Raw genomic sequence first — 17,565 nt, forward strand, 5'->3', positions numbered from 1 at the left:
CATGACGCCTCCTCGTGGATATGGCGGATAAACGTCGTCCTGGCCCGGAACCATCTGCCTGCCTTGGAGCTGCCTGCCTGCCGTTGGGCAGCGCACCGATCCAGTATCACCACTTGCGCAAGTCAATCGATCGGGCTTTTGTTTCATGCTGGACAACATACCTCGTGCTTTGAGAGGTTAAAAGTCTGGAGGGGCGTCAGGAGAAATCATGCCCACCAGCACCAGACAAGTGCAACAGACCTACATGGACACGGAGCCTTGTCCTTGGAGGCTGGAGCCACCAACAAGTACCATGACCATGCACTACGCCTCCGACCTTGCTTCCATGTGACTGCGAAGGCTGTATAAAATGTCTTTGAATCGCCGCCGCTCCGTCGTGGGAACCAACGTGGCCGCCCCTGATGCGTGGTGAGGTCGCGAGACACATTCCAGCCGGCGCTCCAGGTCCCGGGTGGTGGCGGAGGAGATGAGGAGATGAGTGCCGAGGAGCGCGGCGTTGCTGGGCCCCATAGCGTTGCCCTGGGATATGACACCGACACCGACGACCGACCGACTGCATTACGATCCCACTCACTCACTTTACTTGTATATGCCGCGGGACGAGGGTCTGCTGACGCGATTGCTTTGTCGTCAAGGAATCCAGGGTGGAGGAGCGGCTCCCGTAGAAAGCTGACCGACCATCTGAGCAGCTGGGGCAGTTATACAGCAAGAGGCAAGGTATGTATAAAGACGAAACGGGCACCACAGCAACCCGCATCGGCCGCTCCTGCCTTTACTTGCCCCGGTTTCAACTGCACTCGTGAGGCAAGAGCGCATCGTCAGTGAGCAAACACACACCTTCCGATTAAGAAGCGGTCTATCTTATTATACGGACTGCCCGCCGTGCCTGCCGACTCTGCTTTCCAATCGCCTGCTCCTTTTGGCGTGGAAAGGGCGATCCGCCTTCCTGTTGCCCACAAAACGCACGCCGCAGCCCGTCCGTCGCCTTTGTAAAAGGGGCATCACCGGGCGCATCGACAAGCGCTTCACTGGCTCAGTCGGCACAGCACCGTCGCGTCACGCCCCATCATCTCAGCATTCGCCATCGTTCATTGCTGCTGACCGCTCCTCACGACTGCGCCCTCTCAGTATCGGCATACGAGCACGCGTACTTTGATCTCTGCATAGCGATCCTCTATAAACGCCCCCCCGTTCCCAGACGCGACGCACCAGCTACTTGGCTCGTACCGCGAGGCTGGCCGTCCATCACGACCCGCTTCAACACCCAGCAGATCACAGCCGGCTGGGTGGCCGTTTCACGATCTCCTTTCAACTTGCCCCCGTTCCCACCTTTCCGCCGGCACGCGAGACGGACGCAATTTCGAATCCTCGCCGCGCGCCCACCAACCAAACGTTGCAGCACTACGGAACCCCTGCTTCCCCCATACGGATAAGCTAAGGTCATCGGTCACCTGCAAGATTCCACCACTTGCCGCGAACGTCTCTGTACCCGTCCTGCCTCGGATCATCTGTCACTTTCCAAACCGCGCATCTTCCCTCACCCAGCGACGGCGCATCGCCGGCCGGCCCATCATTTCTCGCCTCCGCATTCTGCGAGCACGACGATCCTTTCGACCGGCTGCGCGTAGAACACTTCAGCTACCGTTGTTCGATACCAATCACAGCTCGTCTGCTGCTTCTTCTTGGACTGCTTTGCAGCTCTTTCCCTTCCATCCGCTCTTTCATATTCAGCACATCACCGCCGCCGGACCCGGAGTCTTGCCAGCGAGCATCGGTATTCGTCAACTGCTGCGTCGAGAGCATACCCGCCTGTCTATTCACGCGAGACCTCCACCCCGAACCGTCGCATACGATTGACTGGTCGACCTGGCCTCACAACCTCTCCCTCGGGGGCCCTCGCAATGACAAGCACGGCGAACGAGCAGCAAGTCTGCCGCGCGGCATCACCAGAGACCTCGCCGACGCTAGCCATTGGTGCCTGCCCTGATCTTTCGCGATGCGTTTCGACCGCCTCCTCCGCATCTCACGGGTCTCAAACAGATGTCGGCTCTCGCGATTCCCTTGGCAGCGGGCTGACCTCGCGGAACTCTTCTGCGTCGTTCCACTCGCGACACTCAGACGTGTCCAACCTCTCCGCACAGACGGCAAACAGCGGTGACCGCAGGCCACGTCGCCGAGGCTACGTGCGCCCGCAGGCAACATACTTTGCAGCGAGCGCCAGGTCACGGGAGAGCGTCATGAACCTCGGCAGCATCGCGCATCTACAGTATTACTTTGCTAGAACCGGCCTCTTGGATGGCAAGGGTGGACAATTGGCTCGCAAGAAGCAGAATCAGCGCGCGACCTTGGACATGTCCGCCTTGGAGGGACTGGGTGGCACCACCCCTGCCGTTGTGACGACCGATGCGGACTCGTCATACTCCTCCATGGGCGGCAGCCCGGACCTTGGTGGAGGTGACAGAGAAGTAACCGGTCACGTTGTGTCTCCGCTCGAGGAGATGGACGACGACTATTTCGAGGATAGCTTTGCCGAATCAGACCCCGGCATGCTCCCGCCAACCGTCAGCACCTACCACCACAGGTCTCCGCACGTACCCAAACCGCCCACGATAGTGGAACTGAAGGCGGATTTGGAAAGCAGTTTGCAGGACGCGGCCAAGTCACTCAAGGAGGTAGACGAGCGCAAAGCTGGCGTTTTCGACGAGGGATCCCAGTCGCCCGAGTACCCAAACATGCCCACGGCCAACACGCAAGGCTGGTATGAACTGCAGGGCATGCACATTCTCGACGTCGTCACCCTCGCCATTCGGGCCGCCAAGATGTACTACACGGCGCACGAGCTTCCCGATCGGCTCGACTCCATCAAGCCGGAGAAGCAGGTTCGCGCCGATCTGCTTGCAGTGATGGAAACGCTGAAGCAAATGGCAACGCGCAACTTCAAAGGCGGGATGAAGGACGACGAGATCAAGATCATGCGTGGCTGGATCGAGAGCGTCTTTGGTATCCTGCGAAAAGAGGAGGCGATTGAGGCGGCGGAGAAGGCGGAGCAAGCCGGGTGGACATGGTTGAGCGGTGACTGGCATGGCCAGGGCCTGGAGAGGGAAAGAGCGTTTCTCCTGTCCATGGACACAGAGTCGGATCCGCTCCCGGAGTGGACGCCTGTCGCCGAAGCGGCAGAGGCGCCGACGCCGTTCCTCAAGGAGATGCAAAACGGACTCCGCCTGGTCAAGCTGCACAACGCTGTCGTCAAGAAGTCTAGGAGGCGGTTTGGCGCGATTCCGACATTCCACATGGACACGCAAAAGCCTTATCGGTGCGCCGACAACCTACGGTACTGGGTCAAGGCTGCAGAGCTGCGCTTTGAGGTGATGCTCAAGGTGGATGCGCTCGGAGTGGCGCAGAACAGCGGGCCGCACGTGTGGCAGGAGTTCGAGGATGCCATACTCAAATGGTGCCGCCACGTGCGAGAGGAGGTAACGAGCGAGCTGGTGAAGTGAGGGTCGCACGAGCACGCTGCATGGAGAGGTGGGCGGCGGCGACGGATCAGACGCGGTCATGACTAATGTCGACATGTTGGGAGTTTGTCCAGGCTGGGGATCAGGACGTCATTGCTCTTTGGAGGCGCCCGGCCCGTCAGAGGCTGACCTCGTTGTGTTTGTTACAGCTCCTTTGTTTTGCATTCATCCTGGGCATGGCACGCGTCGGGTTATTCGGCCAAGCGAGAAGGACGCAGCCGATGAGGCATACTTGATCTAACATTCTAGCATATACCCATAGCATAGGTTTAGGGCGGCGGCGCAGTTGTGTTGGCTTCTTCTGTACAGACGCGGGGCCCGTGATGGCATCACGCGTGGTAATGTTTTGAACATTAGGTATTGTGGTGGCTTCAGCGTCGTTGAGGGGTCCAGGTCAGGAGCCGGGACGGGAGACATCCCAAGACTCTAGCACATTCGATAATGTCACGGTGCGTGTAGCGGCTCGGCATATTCCAGCATATTAATGTATTCTGTATTCTGACCAAAGTATCTATCAATCATGTGTGTCTGGGCGTGGTTTTGGTTTTGGTTTCTTTTTTCTTCCTTTGACCCTTTGGTTCATGTAAAGAGGGGACGAAATGCATGTTTCCCAAACAAGGAGTGCAGTTCAACTATCTACTCAAGGTGTTCCCTCGCCTTTGGTGTACTTGATGTGTTTTATGGTGTATCATACAGGGCATACAAGACATGCGGCCCCTTGTCCATCCCCCTACTCGATGTCGACCTTGCGAATCTCGGTCCACTCCCTCTCCACCTTGGGGACGACGACGACGAGCAGGCCGTCGTCGAAGCGGGCGGCGATGTTGGCGGCGTCGACGGCGGTATCGTCCCCGCCCGCGCGCAGGCCCGAGCCGTTGCTGTTGTTATGGTTGTTGTTGTTGTTGTTGGAGTTGGCGGCGGTGGTGGTACCGAGCGGGGGGGGCAGGGCGATGCTGCGCTCAAAGAGGCCGACGCGGCGCTCGGCCGAGGCGAGGGTCTGGAGGAAGAGCTCGTCGCCGGGGCGGTGGACGACGCCGGCGACGTCGAGGGTGCCGCGGTCGGGGTTCCAGGTGACGCCGACGTCGTCCTTGCGGGCGCCGGGGAGGGCCACGTGCACGACGTAGGCGGCCTGCGTGTTGAAGACGTCGACGGGGGGCGTGAAGGTGTTGCCGTCGTCGTCGTCGGCGTTGATGTTGGTGTTGCTGTTGCCGTAGGCACCGGCGTAGCGCTGGGCCTGCTCGCGCATGTTCTGGAAGAACGGGTGGCCCATGACGCCGCGCATCATGCCCTGGAAGTCAAACGGCGCGGGACCGTGGCCGCCGTGACGCCCCCAGCCGCCGCGGCGAGGGCATCCCCAGGCCCGGGGGTCGCGGCCCCAGCCTCCGCGTCCCATGCCGCCGCCGCCGCCGCCGCCGCCGCCACGACGATGGCAGCGTCCGCGACCTCGGCCGTGGTGGTGGTGGTGGTGGCCGTGATGGCCGTGGGGCGGTCCGCGGCTGTTGTTGTTGCCGTCCGGTCCTCCGTAGGGAGGCGGCGAGGCTGCCTCGTCCTCGTCGGGCGTGACCTCGGCGGGGTCGGGGAAGTCGTGGTCCATTGTGTCGGGGGAGACGGCGGCTTTCTCGTCGGTGGTGTCAACGACAGGGGCGGCGGCGGCGGGACCATCCTGCTGCTGCTGGGCGTCTTCAGCGTTGGCCCCTTGCCGACGTCCGCGAGCGCGGTGTCCGCGCCCACCGCCGTGGAGGTGGTGATGATGCCCTCCACGGCGGCCCCAATGCCCGTGGTGGCCCTCGTCGTCGTCGTCGTCGTTGTCGTCATGGGACCAGGGGTGGCCCCATTCAAAGTCCCAGTCGCTGTCCCAGCCCGCGCCTGGGGGAGGAGGAGGACCAGGATAGTAGTGAGAAGGATGGGGGCCCAGCCCGTGACGCCCATGGTGAGGGCCTGACCCGCCGCCGCCGCCGCCGCCCCAGGGGAAGCCGAAGCCGGTCATGAAGGGCGGGAACGTCGTTGGGGGTGGGTTGTTGTTGCCGTCGAGGTGGTGATGGTCGACGCCCTGGCCGGGAGCGCCGGCGGTACGGTTCGGGTCGGGGGACTGGAAGAAGTCCCAGAAGGGCACGTTGACCCGGTTCTGGTGGTCTTGGGAGGCCATGTTGGGAGGGAAGCCGGGTGAGGCGAGGCGTGTAAGTGTATGCGTAGAGTATTATATATATATATATATACTTTGTATGGTTGGGTTGGATCTTGTGTGGTATACAACAAGATTATGCACGGTGTGGGAGAAGAAGAGGGAAGCTTGGATGGAGCAGGTGAGATGGGTAGGTCTGCTGCGAGAGGGAGGATGGTGGTTTTATATCTATCAAGAGTGTGCTTGCTTGCTTGCTTGCTTGGCCATACCTCATGGTGAAGAAGGCACCCATCGACGACGCCTCACCTGTGATACACCACCCATCATGGGGCTGGCTTGCGCAGCAGCATCAGGCAAATGCCAGGGACGCGCAAGTCGTTTGTTCGCACCCAGGCAACACAAGGCAACGCAAGGCAACGCTCCCCCATGCGCAATCCTCGGGGCCGGCCTGGCGCAAGCCCGGGTTCGAGACGCCAGAGGGCGACCAAGGTAGTTAGTTGGCGGCAGCACACACGCGTACTGTTAGTAGTAGTGTATGTGAGTACAGTACAGTGCTGTACTCGATGGAACCATCTAGACGTCTATCCCTCTGACGGAGAGATTGCGGCATACGCACGCACACACATTCATAGGCATAAGGTAGGCAACGGGCAGCGTGATGCGACCGTGACTCCGAAAGAAGAGGGGGTGGGCTTGGCTTGGCCTGCGGGTGCGGCGGGCGACGGTGGACGGTGGACGGTGACGGCGCCAGGCAAAGGCCATCGCCGCGCGGCCCTCGAACCACGATTCGCCTCCACCCCCTCGAACCCCCCGTCCGCCCGCCACCTTTCCGCCCTGGCAAAAAAGAATTGAAACTCTCCGTCCGGGAGAAATAAAAAAAAATACTCGGTGATTTCGGGTTATAGGACATGGTCAGTCGGCCACTCGGTTAGTCGGTCACTTCGGAGACGTGCCCGTGGCCGAATAAAACCGTGTCGTCGGAGCTGGCGGGGGCGAAGAACAAGGAGAGTCGGGCAAGGAGGACGCGCAAGCTTGGCCCGGGTGAGGCGACTGGCCTGCAAGGCGTTTGCGTCCGTGTCATCCATCTCACTCATCAGTTACAGTACGGCGGCGAATCGGGATTTTTTTTTTCTTGCCCTTCTTGTTTCTCGCGCAGACTCGCTGGAGGAGTCTCATTACCGCTCGCTACGTGCGTACGTATTCCACGGTGCGAGAAGTCGTGGCGGCGTACGAACAATGGTGCACCGTGGAACCGGCATGTATTGGCGGGCGGGCTGTTGGTGATACTTGGCCGGCTGACGTTGAACAGCGTGGAAAGCATGTACAGTGCATACGGCAGACATTCGCAACATGTGTACATCAATTTTGGCGACGCCACCCACACTGGGGGATCGTTTTCTCGAATCAAGCAGCCCAGCTCAGCCCTACCAAAGAAAACAAAAACGAGGCAAAGACAAAGGCAGTTGATTGCTGACGACACCCACCACTTGTGTGGAGGGGGAGAGAAGGGGGAGGGGCCGCGTGGCTGCCCCGGCCGCCCATTGACTCAACGCCAACACAGACAGACAGACAGACAGACAGACAGACAGACAGACCGACGGCTTGTGCTGGACAACAAATCCGCAGGGGTTGGAGGGATAGCTGTAAAACTGACGACGATGAGTGGCGTCGAGTCGCAACACTCTACTGTGCCGCGCTTCTCATCATCGTGATCCCCGCATTCAAGACTGTATATTCACGTCCGGAGTCGGTTCATGTTAGGCGCGGCGCCAAAATGGAAGAGAGTCCAGATCCAATCAGATCACATCTTTTGGGGTCGCCCAAATGTTGCAAGCAAGTGGACTACATGTTGACAACCTCTTGCCCCCCCCCTTGTCCTACTCCTGTCCGAGCCTGACGGGTTTGAACTCTGGATCCACCCCCGAAAGGGCGCGAAGCTGCTCAAGTGTAAAACATTGTGTAATCCAAACATCCAGACACTCAAAGATGAGCGCAGTGGCAATCAAAGGTTTTATTAAGCTCTCGACTTCTCCCTGATTCAACTTACGATCAAGCAGGCGTGTTCCCCTCAGACACTTTATTATAACCACGGGCAATACCGTGAGAACCAACGCGTTTTTGCCCGCCCACAGCTTTGCAACCGTGTCGACCCCAGCTTTTCATATCCGCGTAGGAGCGGCCACACGGCGCCGATTCTTCCAAGCCCTCCGAGTAGAGACCCGGACTTGCAAAATGGGGATGAGGAATAACTATGGGGTATCATTGTCCGGACTCCGGAGGGGGATGGGGGGCTGCGGCGACGGGGTGGAGTCGATCCATGGGGACCCGCCCCGGGCGGCAGGGCCGGGGGGGATCAGTGCGCAGAAGACCCCTGCCGCGCCGGCCGATTGCTGCTGGGACGCTTCATCGGGGCTTGGGCCCGGAGGTATAACTATGGGGCCGAGACTATCGGACCAAGGGGTGGTGCGAGGGTGCGAATCACGCTGAGACGCTATGCGTACGTACTTGGTAGAATATGTATCGTGACGTCGCGGGAGCAAAGCATGGCAGGGGGGGGGGGGGTTGGTTCCAGCCCGCGGCAAGAGGATGAGGGCATTCTGCGCGGGCATTCGATTATCAGAAACTACGTCGAATTGTCTACAGTTAGAAGCGAATCGCGCACGCGGACAACTTGGAGAAGAAATAAAAAACGCAGAGAGACACGTTTCCCCCGGTTGCTGGCTGTTGAAAGCAAAGCCGCGGCTGTCGCGTGATTGGGCCCGCGCCCCGGCTTAGAAATGCATCCCCAATCAGCGACGTCGCCATCGCCCAGCCTGGCAAAGACCCCCCCCCACAAAAAAAGACAGACAGAGAGAGAGCGACGACATCATCCGAGACGACCGACCGACTGGCCTCCCATCGCCAACTTCGCATCCCCATCCTCATTTCGTCTTTTTTTTATCCCGCTGTCCTCTCTGCCCCGACACAGCAGATTCCGCCATGGACGCCCGAACCGCCGCCACGCTTCGTACGTTTGACACGCACCCGCCCGTCCCTTCCCCCCAAATTCCCCCGTCTTTGTCATCTCCGCAGAGAACAAAAACAACATAGAGAGTCTGACCGAATCGGCCTTTTTTTTTCCCTTCCAGCAGCCACTCCCGCCGCCGGAGCTCCGGCAGCCGCCGCGACCGACGCTTCTTCCGCCTCCTCCAAGCCCAAGGTGAGTGAGTGTGCGCGCGCGGGCCGAACCGAACCGAACCGGAATCGAAACCCGCACCACGATTCCTTCCCTCGCCTCGTTTCGCTGTGTGTGTGTGTGTGTGTGTGTGTTTGTGTGTCTCGCTGCTGACGACGACGACGACGACGACGACAGCCGTGCTGCGTGTGCAAGGACGAAAAGTCGAGGCGCGACGAGTGCATGCTCTTCTCCAACGCCAAGGACCCCGCCGCCGACTGCAAGTCCCTCGTCGACCAGTACAAGACGTGCATGCTCGGCTACGGCTTCAAAGTATGAAGCGACGATGCGAATAGGGAAAGCGATGGGGGAGCTACGCGCGGGGGCGGAAGGGGGGGAGTCGAAGCATCCAGCCACCCACCTACTAGTAGTGGGCAGGGGCTGTGTACAACATTTCTGTGCTATCAAAGATATAGACGGGCGCCAAGGACGGAGCAATACAGGATACCCTTCTCTACCCTGCTTTCGTGTTCGCGGCCATGGCCCTTGGTGATGGAAACATGTTTCTCAAAAGCAAATCTTCGATTCAAATGCATTTCGTGCATGGGCCCGTGGGCCCGATGCCTACTTGGGGTATCAAGAGCTATCGTCTACTGATCATGGCATCATCAGGTCTTAACCGAAAACCAAACCTTTGCTTCTCCAGTCGCTTTCATCCCCCAATCCAGCACCCATCCAAGGAAAAGAAACACGACGGTCCACTGGTCAGAATCCAGACCTTTTCTTCGTTACCATTAAATCACCATTTCGACATCGGTCGTGGTGTTGACGGCGTTGTAATCGTTGTTGTTGTTGAAGGCGTCGACGGGCCACTCGTCGCCGACATCCGTCATCAGGGAATCCTCACTGTTGTCCTCGGCCTCATCGTCTGTGGCATTTGTCATCTCCACGTCCTGGGCCTCGTATGCGGCCAGAGCTGCGATCTCATCGTCGCGGCCGTCGTAGCCGGTCATGACGACGTCTTCGACGGTGCGAACAGACTGGCTCCAGAGCTTGCACAGTTCGAACATTTGCTCTTCGACGCTCTGGCGGCCTTGCGAGGCGCCGGTGACGCGCGAGCCGAGCATGCGGATGATCCTGTTCCTGTTGGGATGGAGGTTAGACACCAGATGATGATGGGGGCCCCGCGGGGGGGGCCAAAGAAACGCCGCCGCGCGAGAAGAGGCGAAAGAAGGCGGGACGGTGCCGCTTACTTCTGGCGGAGGTGGTATCTCTGACGAGAAGCAAGGGACTTTTTGAACTTGTCCAGTTTCATGATCCGAATGGTCTGAATCGAGCGCTCGTGGACCGCCTTCTCCTCCTTCATCTGCAGAGCGGGAAAGTCGGTTAGAGCACAGTCAGGAGGGGGCAGAAGGGGCGATCGGCGCGGAGCCGGATGATGATGCTTGCCTTTGCGATGCGGGCAAGGGTCTCCGCCATGGCATTGCTCTCCACGTCCACGTCCACGTCCTCGGCGCGAGCGCGCTTGGCGTTGTTCTTGGTGGCCGAAGCGGAAGTCATGATGCAGAGCGGTTTGCAAACGAGAAGCAGGAGATGGGAGTCCTTTTTGGGGATAGCCGTGGCAAGAAAGGCAAAAGCCGGATGGATGGCGGGCAAGTGCGAAGGTGCGTGTAAGGTAGGTGGGAGAGGAAAGAAGACGAGGTTCTGCGGACGGAGCGTGCGGGTGTAAGATGTAGGCGGTGCAAGCTGCTGCGAGGGACGCTCGACTGCCGTTGCAGAGTGTGCAGGTGCAAGGTTGTCCGGGCTGCGTCCCACGGGCTGAAGCGACGAGAAGAAGGGGGAGTGAGAGGGGGGGGTGGGAGGTGTGTGTGTTCGCGGGAGGTCTGGTGTGCGGGCTGGGCTGGCAAAGGTGGAAGCTCTCGCAGTCACTCCTGCGTGCCTTGGGCAGGGCGCTCAGGGGCTGCGTTGCGCGGAACAGATTCTCTCCCCCCCAGGCTCCGTGGGTGGCGGCAAGTGAGCGCAGCTGCTTCCACTGTCGATAGAGGGACGCCGCCCACTCACCGGCCTACCGTTGTGCCCCCCTGGCAGCTGGCAAGCTAGAAAGGCAGACAGGGAGAGGGGCGGCTGGCGACAGCTGTTCAGGGCTGCCGGGCAGTCTGCGCAGCGCCAGCGGGCCCGTTCACTTATACCTTACCACCTCATGTAACCTGAGGCACTACCTATCAGTGGGTGGATGGCTGGAACGGTTTGCCAGGCAGGCCCTGCGGCATCTGCGTGCGGGCACTCATGGCCGTTCAAGCTCGGGCTCCCCCATCCATCCGATGTTCAGCGTTGGGCGCTCACCGCCACTGGCAGCAGACGATTCACTCCATGCAAGGTTTTCAAGATTGTCAAGGTATGGGACTTGACATTCGCTACTACTAGATAGATATGCTACCTCCCTACCGACTAGAAAGATGCCTGAGCTACTACTATTGTGTATAGGAGGCAGATACAGCAAGACAGGCTCCCCCTCGCGCCCGGGTTTCGACGGGCTTAATAACACAGACCATGCTATGCCATGGGATGCTGCCACGGAGAATCTCGTAAAAACTTCAGTCTCTCTCCCGCCTGCCCACGCGACACGGCCTAACGTAGTGTGTGTGGGAGGCCGGCCATGACTTCTTCGACGTTGACGACTCGACTGCACGCTCTTGATTTGCCCTCAAAGCATGTCCTCCATACGCGCGGCAAGCAAAGTGTGCTTTTAAATTCCATGTCTACTTGTCGAAGGGGCCGCTGACGCAGCTTCTTGTCATGGAACGGTGGATCATGGGGCCCTTTTTGCTTGCCCCCCTCCCCAACGGTCTGCAATAACTGACCTTGGGCTGGTGCACAACGGGCACTCTCCATCTACAGGCCAGAGCACACAGTCACAGGCCCGCTCAGCAAGGCAACTCACGCACAATCCATAGCAAGAGACTATTACAGAAGCTTGGTGGCACAGTCTATCGATTTACATGGCCTATCCACGCCTGCTTTCAGGGTGCCCCCGCGTCGTGCCGCCCCTTTACCTCGTCAGGGCAATGTCGTCTATCCTCAAAATCATCTTGACCGTCTCTGCCGCCAGCTCAATCGCGCTCGTGCTTACCAACAGCGGCTGCAGCACCTTCTCCTTGGAGATATTGGTGTTGACTCCACCAGACTTGATGCTGACTCCCGCGTTCTTCTCCCCCATCTCGTGGCGGTGCCTCAGGTCTGTCACCACCTTAATGCTGTTCAAACCCGCGTTCTCCGCCAGCGTCGTCGGGATCACCTCCATGGCGTCCGCGAACGCCTTCCAGCAGATGGCCTCGGTGCCCGTCAGGCTGCGCGCCTGCTTGGACAGCTGAGCCGCAATCTCAATCTCGGCAGCGCCGCCGCCGGCAATCAGAGCCTTCTTCTTGACCAGGCAGCGGACCACGCAAAGCGCGTCGTGCAAGCTGCGCTCCGCCTCTTCCAGGATGAGCGAGTTGGCGCCCCGTACCACCACGGAGACCGTCTTGCCCGTCGCCTTGGCGCCCGTCACCTTGACCATGCGCGAGCCGGACGACTGCACCTCCTCGACCAGGTCCGCAGACCCAAGTTTGTCCTCGGTGAAGGAGTCGATGTCGGCAATTGGCTTGCACCCCGTCGACTTGCAGATGAACTCAACCTCGTCCCGCTCAATGTCCTTGATGGCGAGAATGCCCAGCTTGGCTAGGAAGTGCAGGGACAAGTCGTTGACGGCATCGCGCAGAATCGACTTCTGGATGAGCAGCACGTTGCACTTGGCCTTCTTGATCTTCTTGGCCATGTTCAACAGGTATAGTCGCTCCTCCTTGACGATCTTGTCCATCTGTCGATAATCGTTGACCTGGATGGTGTTTTCCATCTACGCCAGAGGTTAGTACAGACTCAACCCCCTACGTCGCGCAAGGAACAAGCACTTACATCGGGCTTCGGCGGGCTCAGCTGGAACTGAATCAGACCAATGCGCGCCTTCTCCATCCTTACGGGGCCGCCGGCATTCTTGAGCACGGGCTGGTTGAGGACCAGGCCATCAACCAGCTCACTGTCCTCAATGGTTCCTCCAACCTTCTTGATGATTCGAATGTTCTTGAGGTCGACGTTTTCGGCGCTCTTGAGATCGATGGTCTTGGTGACGGAGTTGACAGCCATGGGGCCGAGGAGGTTCGAGTACTGCGATACAATCTTGGAGGACAAGGACGTGTTGGCGGCTTGCAGGAGAGACGCCGTGTCGTTGAGGGTGATGGGCTGGGACATGTCGTGCAGGACCTCGACGGCGGCGGCGGCGGCTCTTTGGAAGGCCTCGGAGATGACTGAGGGGTGGATGCCCTTGGACAGCAGGCGGTCGGCGGCGCCAAGCAAGCTGCCGCAGATGACGACGACCGACGTGGTGCCGTCACCGGCCTCGACGTCCTGCGCACCAGCCAGGTTGACCAGCATCTTGGCCGTAGGGTGCATGACCGACATGCTCCTGAGCATGGTGTGACCGTCGTTGGTGATGATGGTCTCGCCCTTGCCGCTGCGAATCATCTTGTCCATGCCGCGCGGGCCGAGCGACGTCCGGATGGCATCGGCGACAGCTTCACACAGGTGTCAGCTAGAGAACAACAAGGGCATGTAGACTGGGGCTGGGGCCGGCGAACCTCGGGCGGCGACAATGTTGGACGAGCGGACGGCCATGGGCTTCTCCTTATCCTGCAAGCTGTTAGCGGGGCACTCGACAGCTCTGAACGGCGGCTCCTGTGCGTCGGCGTACCCTGAAGGTGGCATTCTGAGACTGGCCACTGGCCGTGGCGGTTGCAGACATGATGGCGCCGTGTTCTCTGGTCCAGGGATGCTCGGGTTGAGGTGCAGGCGCCGCGTTGGTGTAGGGACGTTGAGGGGGGTCGCGAGGGTCCTAGCAGCCTTTGGATATGAGGTATCCCACCTTGTGGCCCTAACTCAAGCTGGTGTCGCAGCACCCTCCAGAAATTTTGGCCGCCGCAGTGGATTATCCATCCTCCGACGCGCGCTGCCGCTGTCTGGGTACGTACCGCCTCCAACTTGCAGTACTAAAAGGCACCACCTACTCGAGGCTTAGCGCTGCCAGCGTGGTCCGTGCGTCAAGCTCAAGGCAACTGTGATTACGGAATGCTTCCATCGACTGCCTCCAACAAGCGTGTCACAGCACCTCTTCATCCACATCACAACTGGTCCGAATCGATCCCGCTCGACTTCTTTCATTTCCCACGCCCTATTCATATCGCATCTTCGACGCCTCTCGACACATAGCCAGTGCCGACGGCAGCGTGCCCTGTCCGCGGCCTTCACCATGGTGAGCTCCCTCGCGGTCATGCCAGGCGATCGCCTGCTAACCGTAGCAGCCTTCCGCGACCGGTCAAAACTGGGAAAAGTACCAGAAGACCTTTGCCGACGATGAGGTAGAGGAGAAGAAGATTACTCCTCTGACAGATGAGTACGCGCACATCACTCCACGGCCGAGCCGCGGACCGTTACAGCTAACGTTCTCCCAGGGATATCCAGGTCCTCAAGACCTACGGCGCGGCGCCGTACGGTGCATCAATAAAGAAGCTGGAGAAGCAGATCAAGGAGAAGCAACAGAGCGTGGACGAAAAGATTGGCGTCAAGGTGCGACAGCCTCGCTTCCTGCGCGGCGAGATCCCGTCTAATGGTGAATACAGGAATCCGACACCGGTCTAGCACCGCCGCATCTGTGGGATGTGGCCGCCGATCGTCAACGGATGTCTGAAGAACAGCCTTTTCAGGTAGCGCGGTGTACCAAGATAATCGAAGACGAGAAGGGCGACGAATCGAAGAAGAAATACGTTATCAACGTCAAGCAAATCGCAAAGTTCGTCGTCCAGCTTGGCGACCGCGTCAGCCCCACGGATATCGAAGAGGGCATGCGTGTCGGCGTCGATCGTAACAAGTATCAGATCATGCTGCCCTTGCCGCCCAAGATTGACGCCAGCGTCACCATGATGACCGTGGAGGAGAAGCCCGATGTCACGTATGGCGATGTCGGTGGTTGCAAGGAGCAGGTTGAGAAGCTGAGGGAAGTCGTCGAGATGCCTCTGCTCTCTCCCGAGCGATTCGTCAACCTCGGCATCGACCCACCCAAGGGCGCCCTTCTCTACGGACCTCCCGGTACCGGAAAGACGCTCTGCGCCCGAGCGGTCGCCAACAGAACCGACGCCACCTTCATCCGTGTCATCGGCAGCGAGCTGGTGCAAAAGTACGTCGGCGAGGGCGCTAGGATGGTCCGCGAGCTCTTCGAGATGGCCCGGACGAAGAAGGCATGCATCATCTTCTTCGACGAAATCGACGCTGTTGGCGGTGCTCGATTTGATGACGGCGCTGGCGGCGACAACGAGGTGCAGAGGACCATGCTTGAGCTCATCACGCAGCTTGATGGCTTCGACGCCCGAGGCAACATCAAGGTCATGTTTGCCACCAACAGACCCTCCACCCTGGATCCCGCCCTGATGCGTCCGGGACGTATCGACCGCAAGATCGAGTTCTCTCTCCCCGACCTCGAGGGACGAGCCAATATTCTGCGCATCCACGCAAAGAGCATGTCGGTTGAGCGGGACATTCGGTGGGAGCTCATCTCCCGCCTGTGCCCGAACGCGACCGGTGCCGAGCTGCGGAGCGTGTGCACCGAGGCCGGCATGTTCGCCATCCGGGCGCGGAGAAAGGTGGCCTCTGAGAAGGACTTCTTGAGCGCCGTCGACAAAGTCATCAAGGGCAACCTCAAGTTCAACTCGACGGCCACGTACATGCAATACAACTAAAGGCAGCGGAGGGTTTCTCGTGTACTTTTTTGCTCCTGTATTGCAATCCACCTTATCGCGCTGTGTATGACTACGAGGCGGAGCGAGATGGGGGTGGGTGGGCTTCCAGACGCGTCACTCATAGCTTTCCATGGTAGAGGAAATAGAAGCCGGCGTTGACGGTGTCGCCAGAAGACCCCAGTTTCACGGACACATGACATCACCCAAGTGCTACACGCAATGTCCAGTTGGCTATCAGTACCAGAGATTCATGTCTGGCCTGGAATCGGAACTTGGATTGTCCGACGAATGCATGGCTGTCCCATCACATGTTTGGCGGTTGTTGAGCAGCGGCAACTTGACTGTGCCACACTGCCTTGCCTATGCTGCAGAAAAAGAAAGTTGACATCGCAAATGCTGAACCCCCAAGACAGTCCCTATGATTAAAAACCCCCCCATTTCCCAACTCCGCGGCCCCCAGAAACGGTTCCATTAAATGCGGTTCCCATGGGACACACGGAAACGGTCAGCGCCTGAATGTCATGCAGCCAAGCTCATGCGGCTAGTCTTGGCCCTTGGACGTCTCCTAGAGGAAGGAGGAGGATGAGAAGCCGGGGAGAGTGTCCTCCCATTGTGGTATATGTTGTCGTTTGAGTCGTAATAAGGGAAAAAAATAGAAGGAAGAAGAAGAAGAAGCAGAAGAAGCAGAAATGCTTATGTAGTGCAGGAAGTAGACGATGGTGCCCTTGATGGAGCGGATCTAGGCGCCCGGCATGCCTGACAGGCAGCCCAGGCATACCACCTCGCCTTCGCGTCCGCGCTCGACGCAGCAGCGGCTGCACACCACGGCGCGGTGCCCGCACGCGTCCCACCCCTTGCCGCCGTCCCTGATCTCCCTTGGTCGTTCGGGTTCCGCCGAGCCGTCGCGGTTCATGTCGTCGACGTCGTCCATGTGAAAGGACCGAGATAGCACTTCCTGCTCCGAGAGTACAGAGGCCGCCCCCTCCTCCTCCTCGCCCGCGTTCCACCCCGGGCACTCGCGGATGCACACGAAGCACGTGCGCTCCCCGCAGCCCAGGCACTCGGCGAAGGAGTCCAGATCAGATTTTTTGGTCGGCCGGCGGTGGCATATGTGGCACGGCGACAGCAGGGCAGCACCGCCTGTCGCGGCAAGCCGTGCGGGTAGTAGTAGTAGTTGTTGTTGTTGTTGCGAGTGTATGGACGGCGTCTTGTTCCCAAGGGAACGCTGATCTTGTAGTATTCTGTGTGGTGGCGAGGGCCGCCGCCGGTGAGCGAGCGGGACTGTGGCCGCCGAATGGTCGTGTAGGTAGTGCACCACTTCCTCCTCGTTCTCGTCCTCGTCGGCGGCGGATATCCTAGCCCGCTTCGCCAGAGGCATTATCTTGCGTGGCGACAAGTCTTCCTCCGGATGGTTCAGGAGGTAGATGTCGGGCGCTTGCTTTTCCGCGTCGTAGAGTCGGTACATGCCGCCGTCGCCTTCCTCCCGCCTCCGCTTGTGGCTCAGGTGGAGGCTGTCATCGTCGCGGCTGCCCACAAATGGCATGGTGATGCCGCCCCTCGGGGGGCGAGGCGAAAGCGAGCGCAGGGTAGGTAGGTAGTATGAAATTCCCCCTCGGGCCGCGGTCCAGCCGACGAGGAGGTCGTGCGTGGCAAACCCGTATCGACGCTCACTCAGCAATCAGAAAACCGGCATGTCGAAGTGCTAGAACGCCGAGCAGATGCGTTTCGGTGGCTGCAGAGCGGTTGGGTGAAGGAGAGAGTGGGTGAATGAGACAGAGAGGTTCATGGTGGTCAGATAGAGATGCCATCAGAAACACGTCGGACGGCATTCGTTTGGTCCGAAGTAGGGGCGGCCAGGTGACCCGCCAAGGCCACCTGCAGTGGAGTCCAGGGTGCCAGCGCAGGCAGCTGAAGGCCAAGGTGTGGGGAGCCGAGCCCGCTAATGAGGGACTG

The 17,565-nt window shown here is 59.6% G+C and overlaps 7 protein-coding genes across 7 annotated transcripts; 3 read left to right on the forward strand and 4 right to left on the reverse strand.

Annotated features, from left to right (window-relative positions):
- Positions 1 to 418: 418 nt before the first annotated feature.
- Positions 419 to 4,018, forward strand: JDV02_001493 (uncharacterized protein). Its single transcript, XM_047982431.1, has one exon. It carries the CDS (start codon positions 1,902 to 1,904, stop codon positions 3,495 to 3,497), a length of 1,596 nt encoding a protein of 531 aa, XP_047838396.1. The 5' UTR covers positions 419 to 1,901; the 3' UTR covers positions 3,498 to 4,018.
- JDV02_001494 (uncharacterized protein) lies at positions 3,990 to 5,745 on the reverse strand. The gene has a single exon (XM_047982432.1). It carries the CDS (start codon positions 5,659 to 5,661, stop codon positions 4,246 to 4,248), a length of 1,416 nt encoding a protein of 471 aa, XP_047838397.1. The 5' UTR covers positions 5,662 to 5,745; the 3' UTR covers positions 3,990 to 4,245.
- Positions 5,746 to 8,505: 2,760 nt separating this feature from the next.
- Positions 8,506 to 9,362, forward strand: COX17_1 (Cytochrome c oxidase copper chaperone). The gene is made up of 3 exons (XM_047982433.1): positions 8,506 to 8,644; positions 8,769 to 8,836; positions 8,990 to 9,362. Exons 1-3 carry the CDS (start codon positions 8,617 to 8,619, stop codon positions 9,128 to 9,130), a joined length of 237 nt encoding a protein of 78 aa, XP_047838398.1. The 5' UTR covers positions 8,506 to 8,616; the 3' UTR covers positions 9,131 to 9,362.
- Positions 9,363 to 9,585: 223 nt separating this feature from the next.
- JDV02_001496 (uncharacterized protein) lies at positions 9,586 to 10,351 on the reverse strand (the record flags this gene model as incomplete). Its single annotated transcript, XM_047982434.1, has 3 exons — positions 9,586 to 9,934; positions 10,045 to 10,157; positions 10,286 to 10,351. The coding sequence occupies 3 exons, from the start codon at positions 10,349 to 10,351 to the stop codon at positions 9,586 to 9,588; spliced, it is 528 nt and encodes a 175-aa protein (XP_047838399.1).
- Positions 10,352 to 11,727: 1,376 nt separating this feature from the next.
- CCT4 (T-complex protein 1 subunit delta) lies at positions 11,728 to 13,815 on the reverse strand. Its single transcript, XM_047982435.1, has 4 exons — positions 13,575 to 13,815; positions 13,462 to 13,513; positions 12,743 to 13,398; positions 11,728 to 12,683 (listed from the first exon to the last, which is right to left on the reverse strand). The coding sequence occupies exons 1-4, from the start codon at positions 13,623 to 13,625 to the stop codon at positions 11,841 to 11,843; spliced, it is 1,602 nt and encodes a 533-aa protein (XP_047838400.1). The 5' UTR covers positions 13,626 to 13,815; the 3' UTR covers positions 11,728 to 11,840.
- Positions 13,816 to 13,913: 98 nt separating this feature from the next.
- On the forward strand, positions 13,914 to 15,991 carry RPT1 (26S proteasome regulatory subunit 7). Its single transcript, XM_047982436.1, has 4 exons — positions 13,914 to 14,132; positions 14,182 to 14,273; positions 14,332 to 14,446; positions 14,500 to 15,991. Exons 1-4 carry the CDS (start codon positions 14,130 to 14,132, stop codon positions 15,610 to 15,612), a joined length of 1,323 nt encoding a protein of 440 aa, XP_047838401.1. The 5' UTR covers positions 13,914 to 14,129; the 3' UTR covers positions 15,613 to 15,991.
- JDV02_001499 (uncharacterized protein) lies at positions 15,789 to 17,400 on the reverse strand. Its single transcript, XM_047982437.1, has one exon. It carries the CDS (start codon positions 17,153 to 17,155, stop codon positions 16,352 to 16,354), a length of 804 nt encoding a protein of 267 aa, XP_047838402.1. The 5' UTR covers positions 17,156 to 17,400; the 3' UTR covers positions 15,789 to 16,351.
- Between the last annotated feature and the right edge of the window lie 165 nt (positions 17,401 to 17,565).

The sequence above is a fragment of the Purpureocillium takamizusanense genome, chromosome 1, assembly GCF_022605165.1.
Source record: "Purpureocillium takamizusanense chromosome 1, complete sequence".
Lineage (NCBI taxonomy): Eukaryota > Fungi > Ascomycota > Sordariomycetes > Hypocreales > Ophiocordycipitaceae > Purpureocillium > Purpureocillium takamizusanense.

Bases quoted from the DNA above. Each gene is read 5' to 3' on its own strand.
- JDV02_001493 (XM_047982431.1), top strand. From the start codon at position 1,902: ATGACAAGCACGGCGAACGAGCAGCAAGTCTGCCGCGCGGCATCACCA.
- JDV02_001494 (XM_047982432.1), bottom strand. From the start codon at position 5,661: ATGGCCTCCCAAGACCACCAGAACCGGGTCAACGTGCCCTTCTGGGAC.
- COX17_1 (XM_047982433.1), top strand. From the start codon at position 8,617: ATGGACGCCCGAACCGCCGCCACGCTTC. The intron at 8,645-8,768 runs GTACGTTTGACA...CCCTTCCAGCAG, and splicing joins CCGAACCGCCGCCACGCTTC to CCACTCCCGCCGCCGGAGCT. The intron at 8,837-8,989 runs GTGAGTGAGTGT...CGACGACGACAG, and splicing joins CCGCCTCCTCCAAGCCCAAG to CCGTGCTGCGTGTGCAAGGA.
- CCT4 (XM_047982435.1), bottom strand. From the start codon at position 13,625: ATGTCTGCAACCGCCACGGCCAGTGGCCAGTCTCAGAATGCCACCTTC. The intron at 13,514-13,574 runs GTACGCCGACGC...AACAGCTTGCAG, and splicing joins CTCAGAATGCCACCTTCAGG to GATAAGGAGAAGCCCATGGC. The intron at 12,684-12,742 runs GTAAGTGCTTGT...CCTCTGGCGTAG, and splicing joins TGAGCCCGCCGAAGCCCGAT to ATGGAAAACACCATCCAGGT.
- RPT1 (XM_047982436.1), top strand. The intron at 14,274-14,331 runs GTACGCGCACAT...ACGTTCTCCCAG, and splicing joins ATTACTCCTCTGACAGATGA to GGATATCCAGGTCCTCAAGA. The intron at 14,447-14,499 runs GTGCGACAGCCT...TGGTGAATACAG, and splicing joins ACGAAAAGATTGGCGTCAAG to GAATCCGACACCGGTCTAGC.
- JDV02_001499 (XM_047982437.1), bottom strand. From the start codon at position 17,155: ATGCCATTTGTGGGCAGCCGCGACGATGACAGCCTCCACCTGAGCCAC.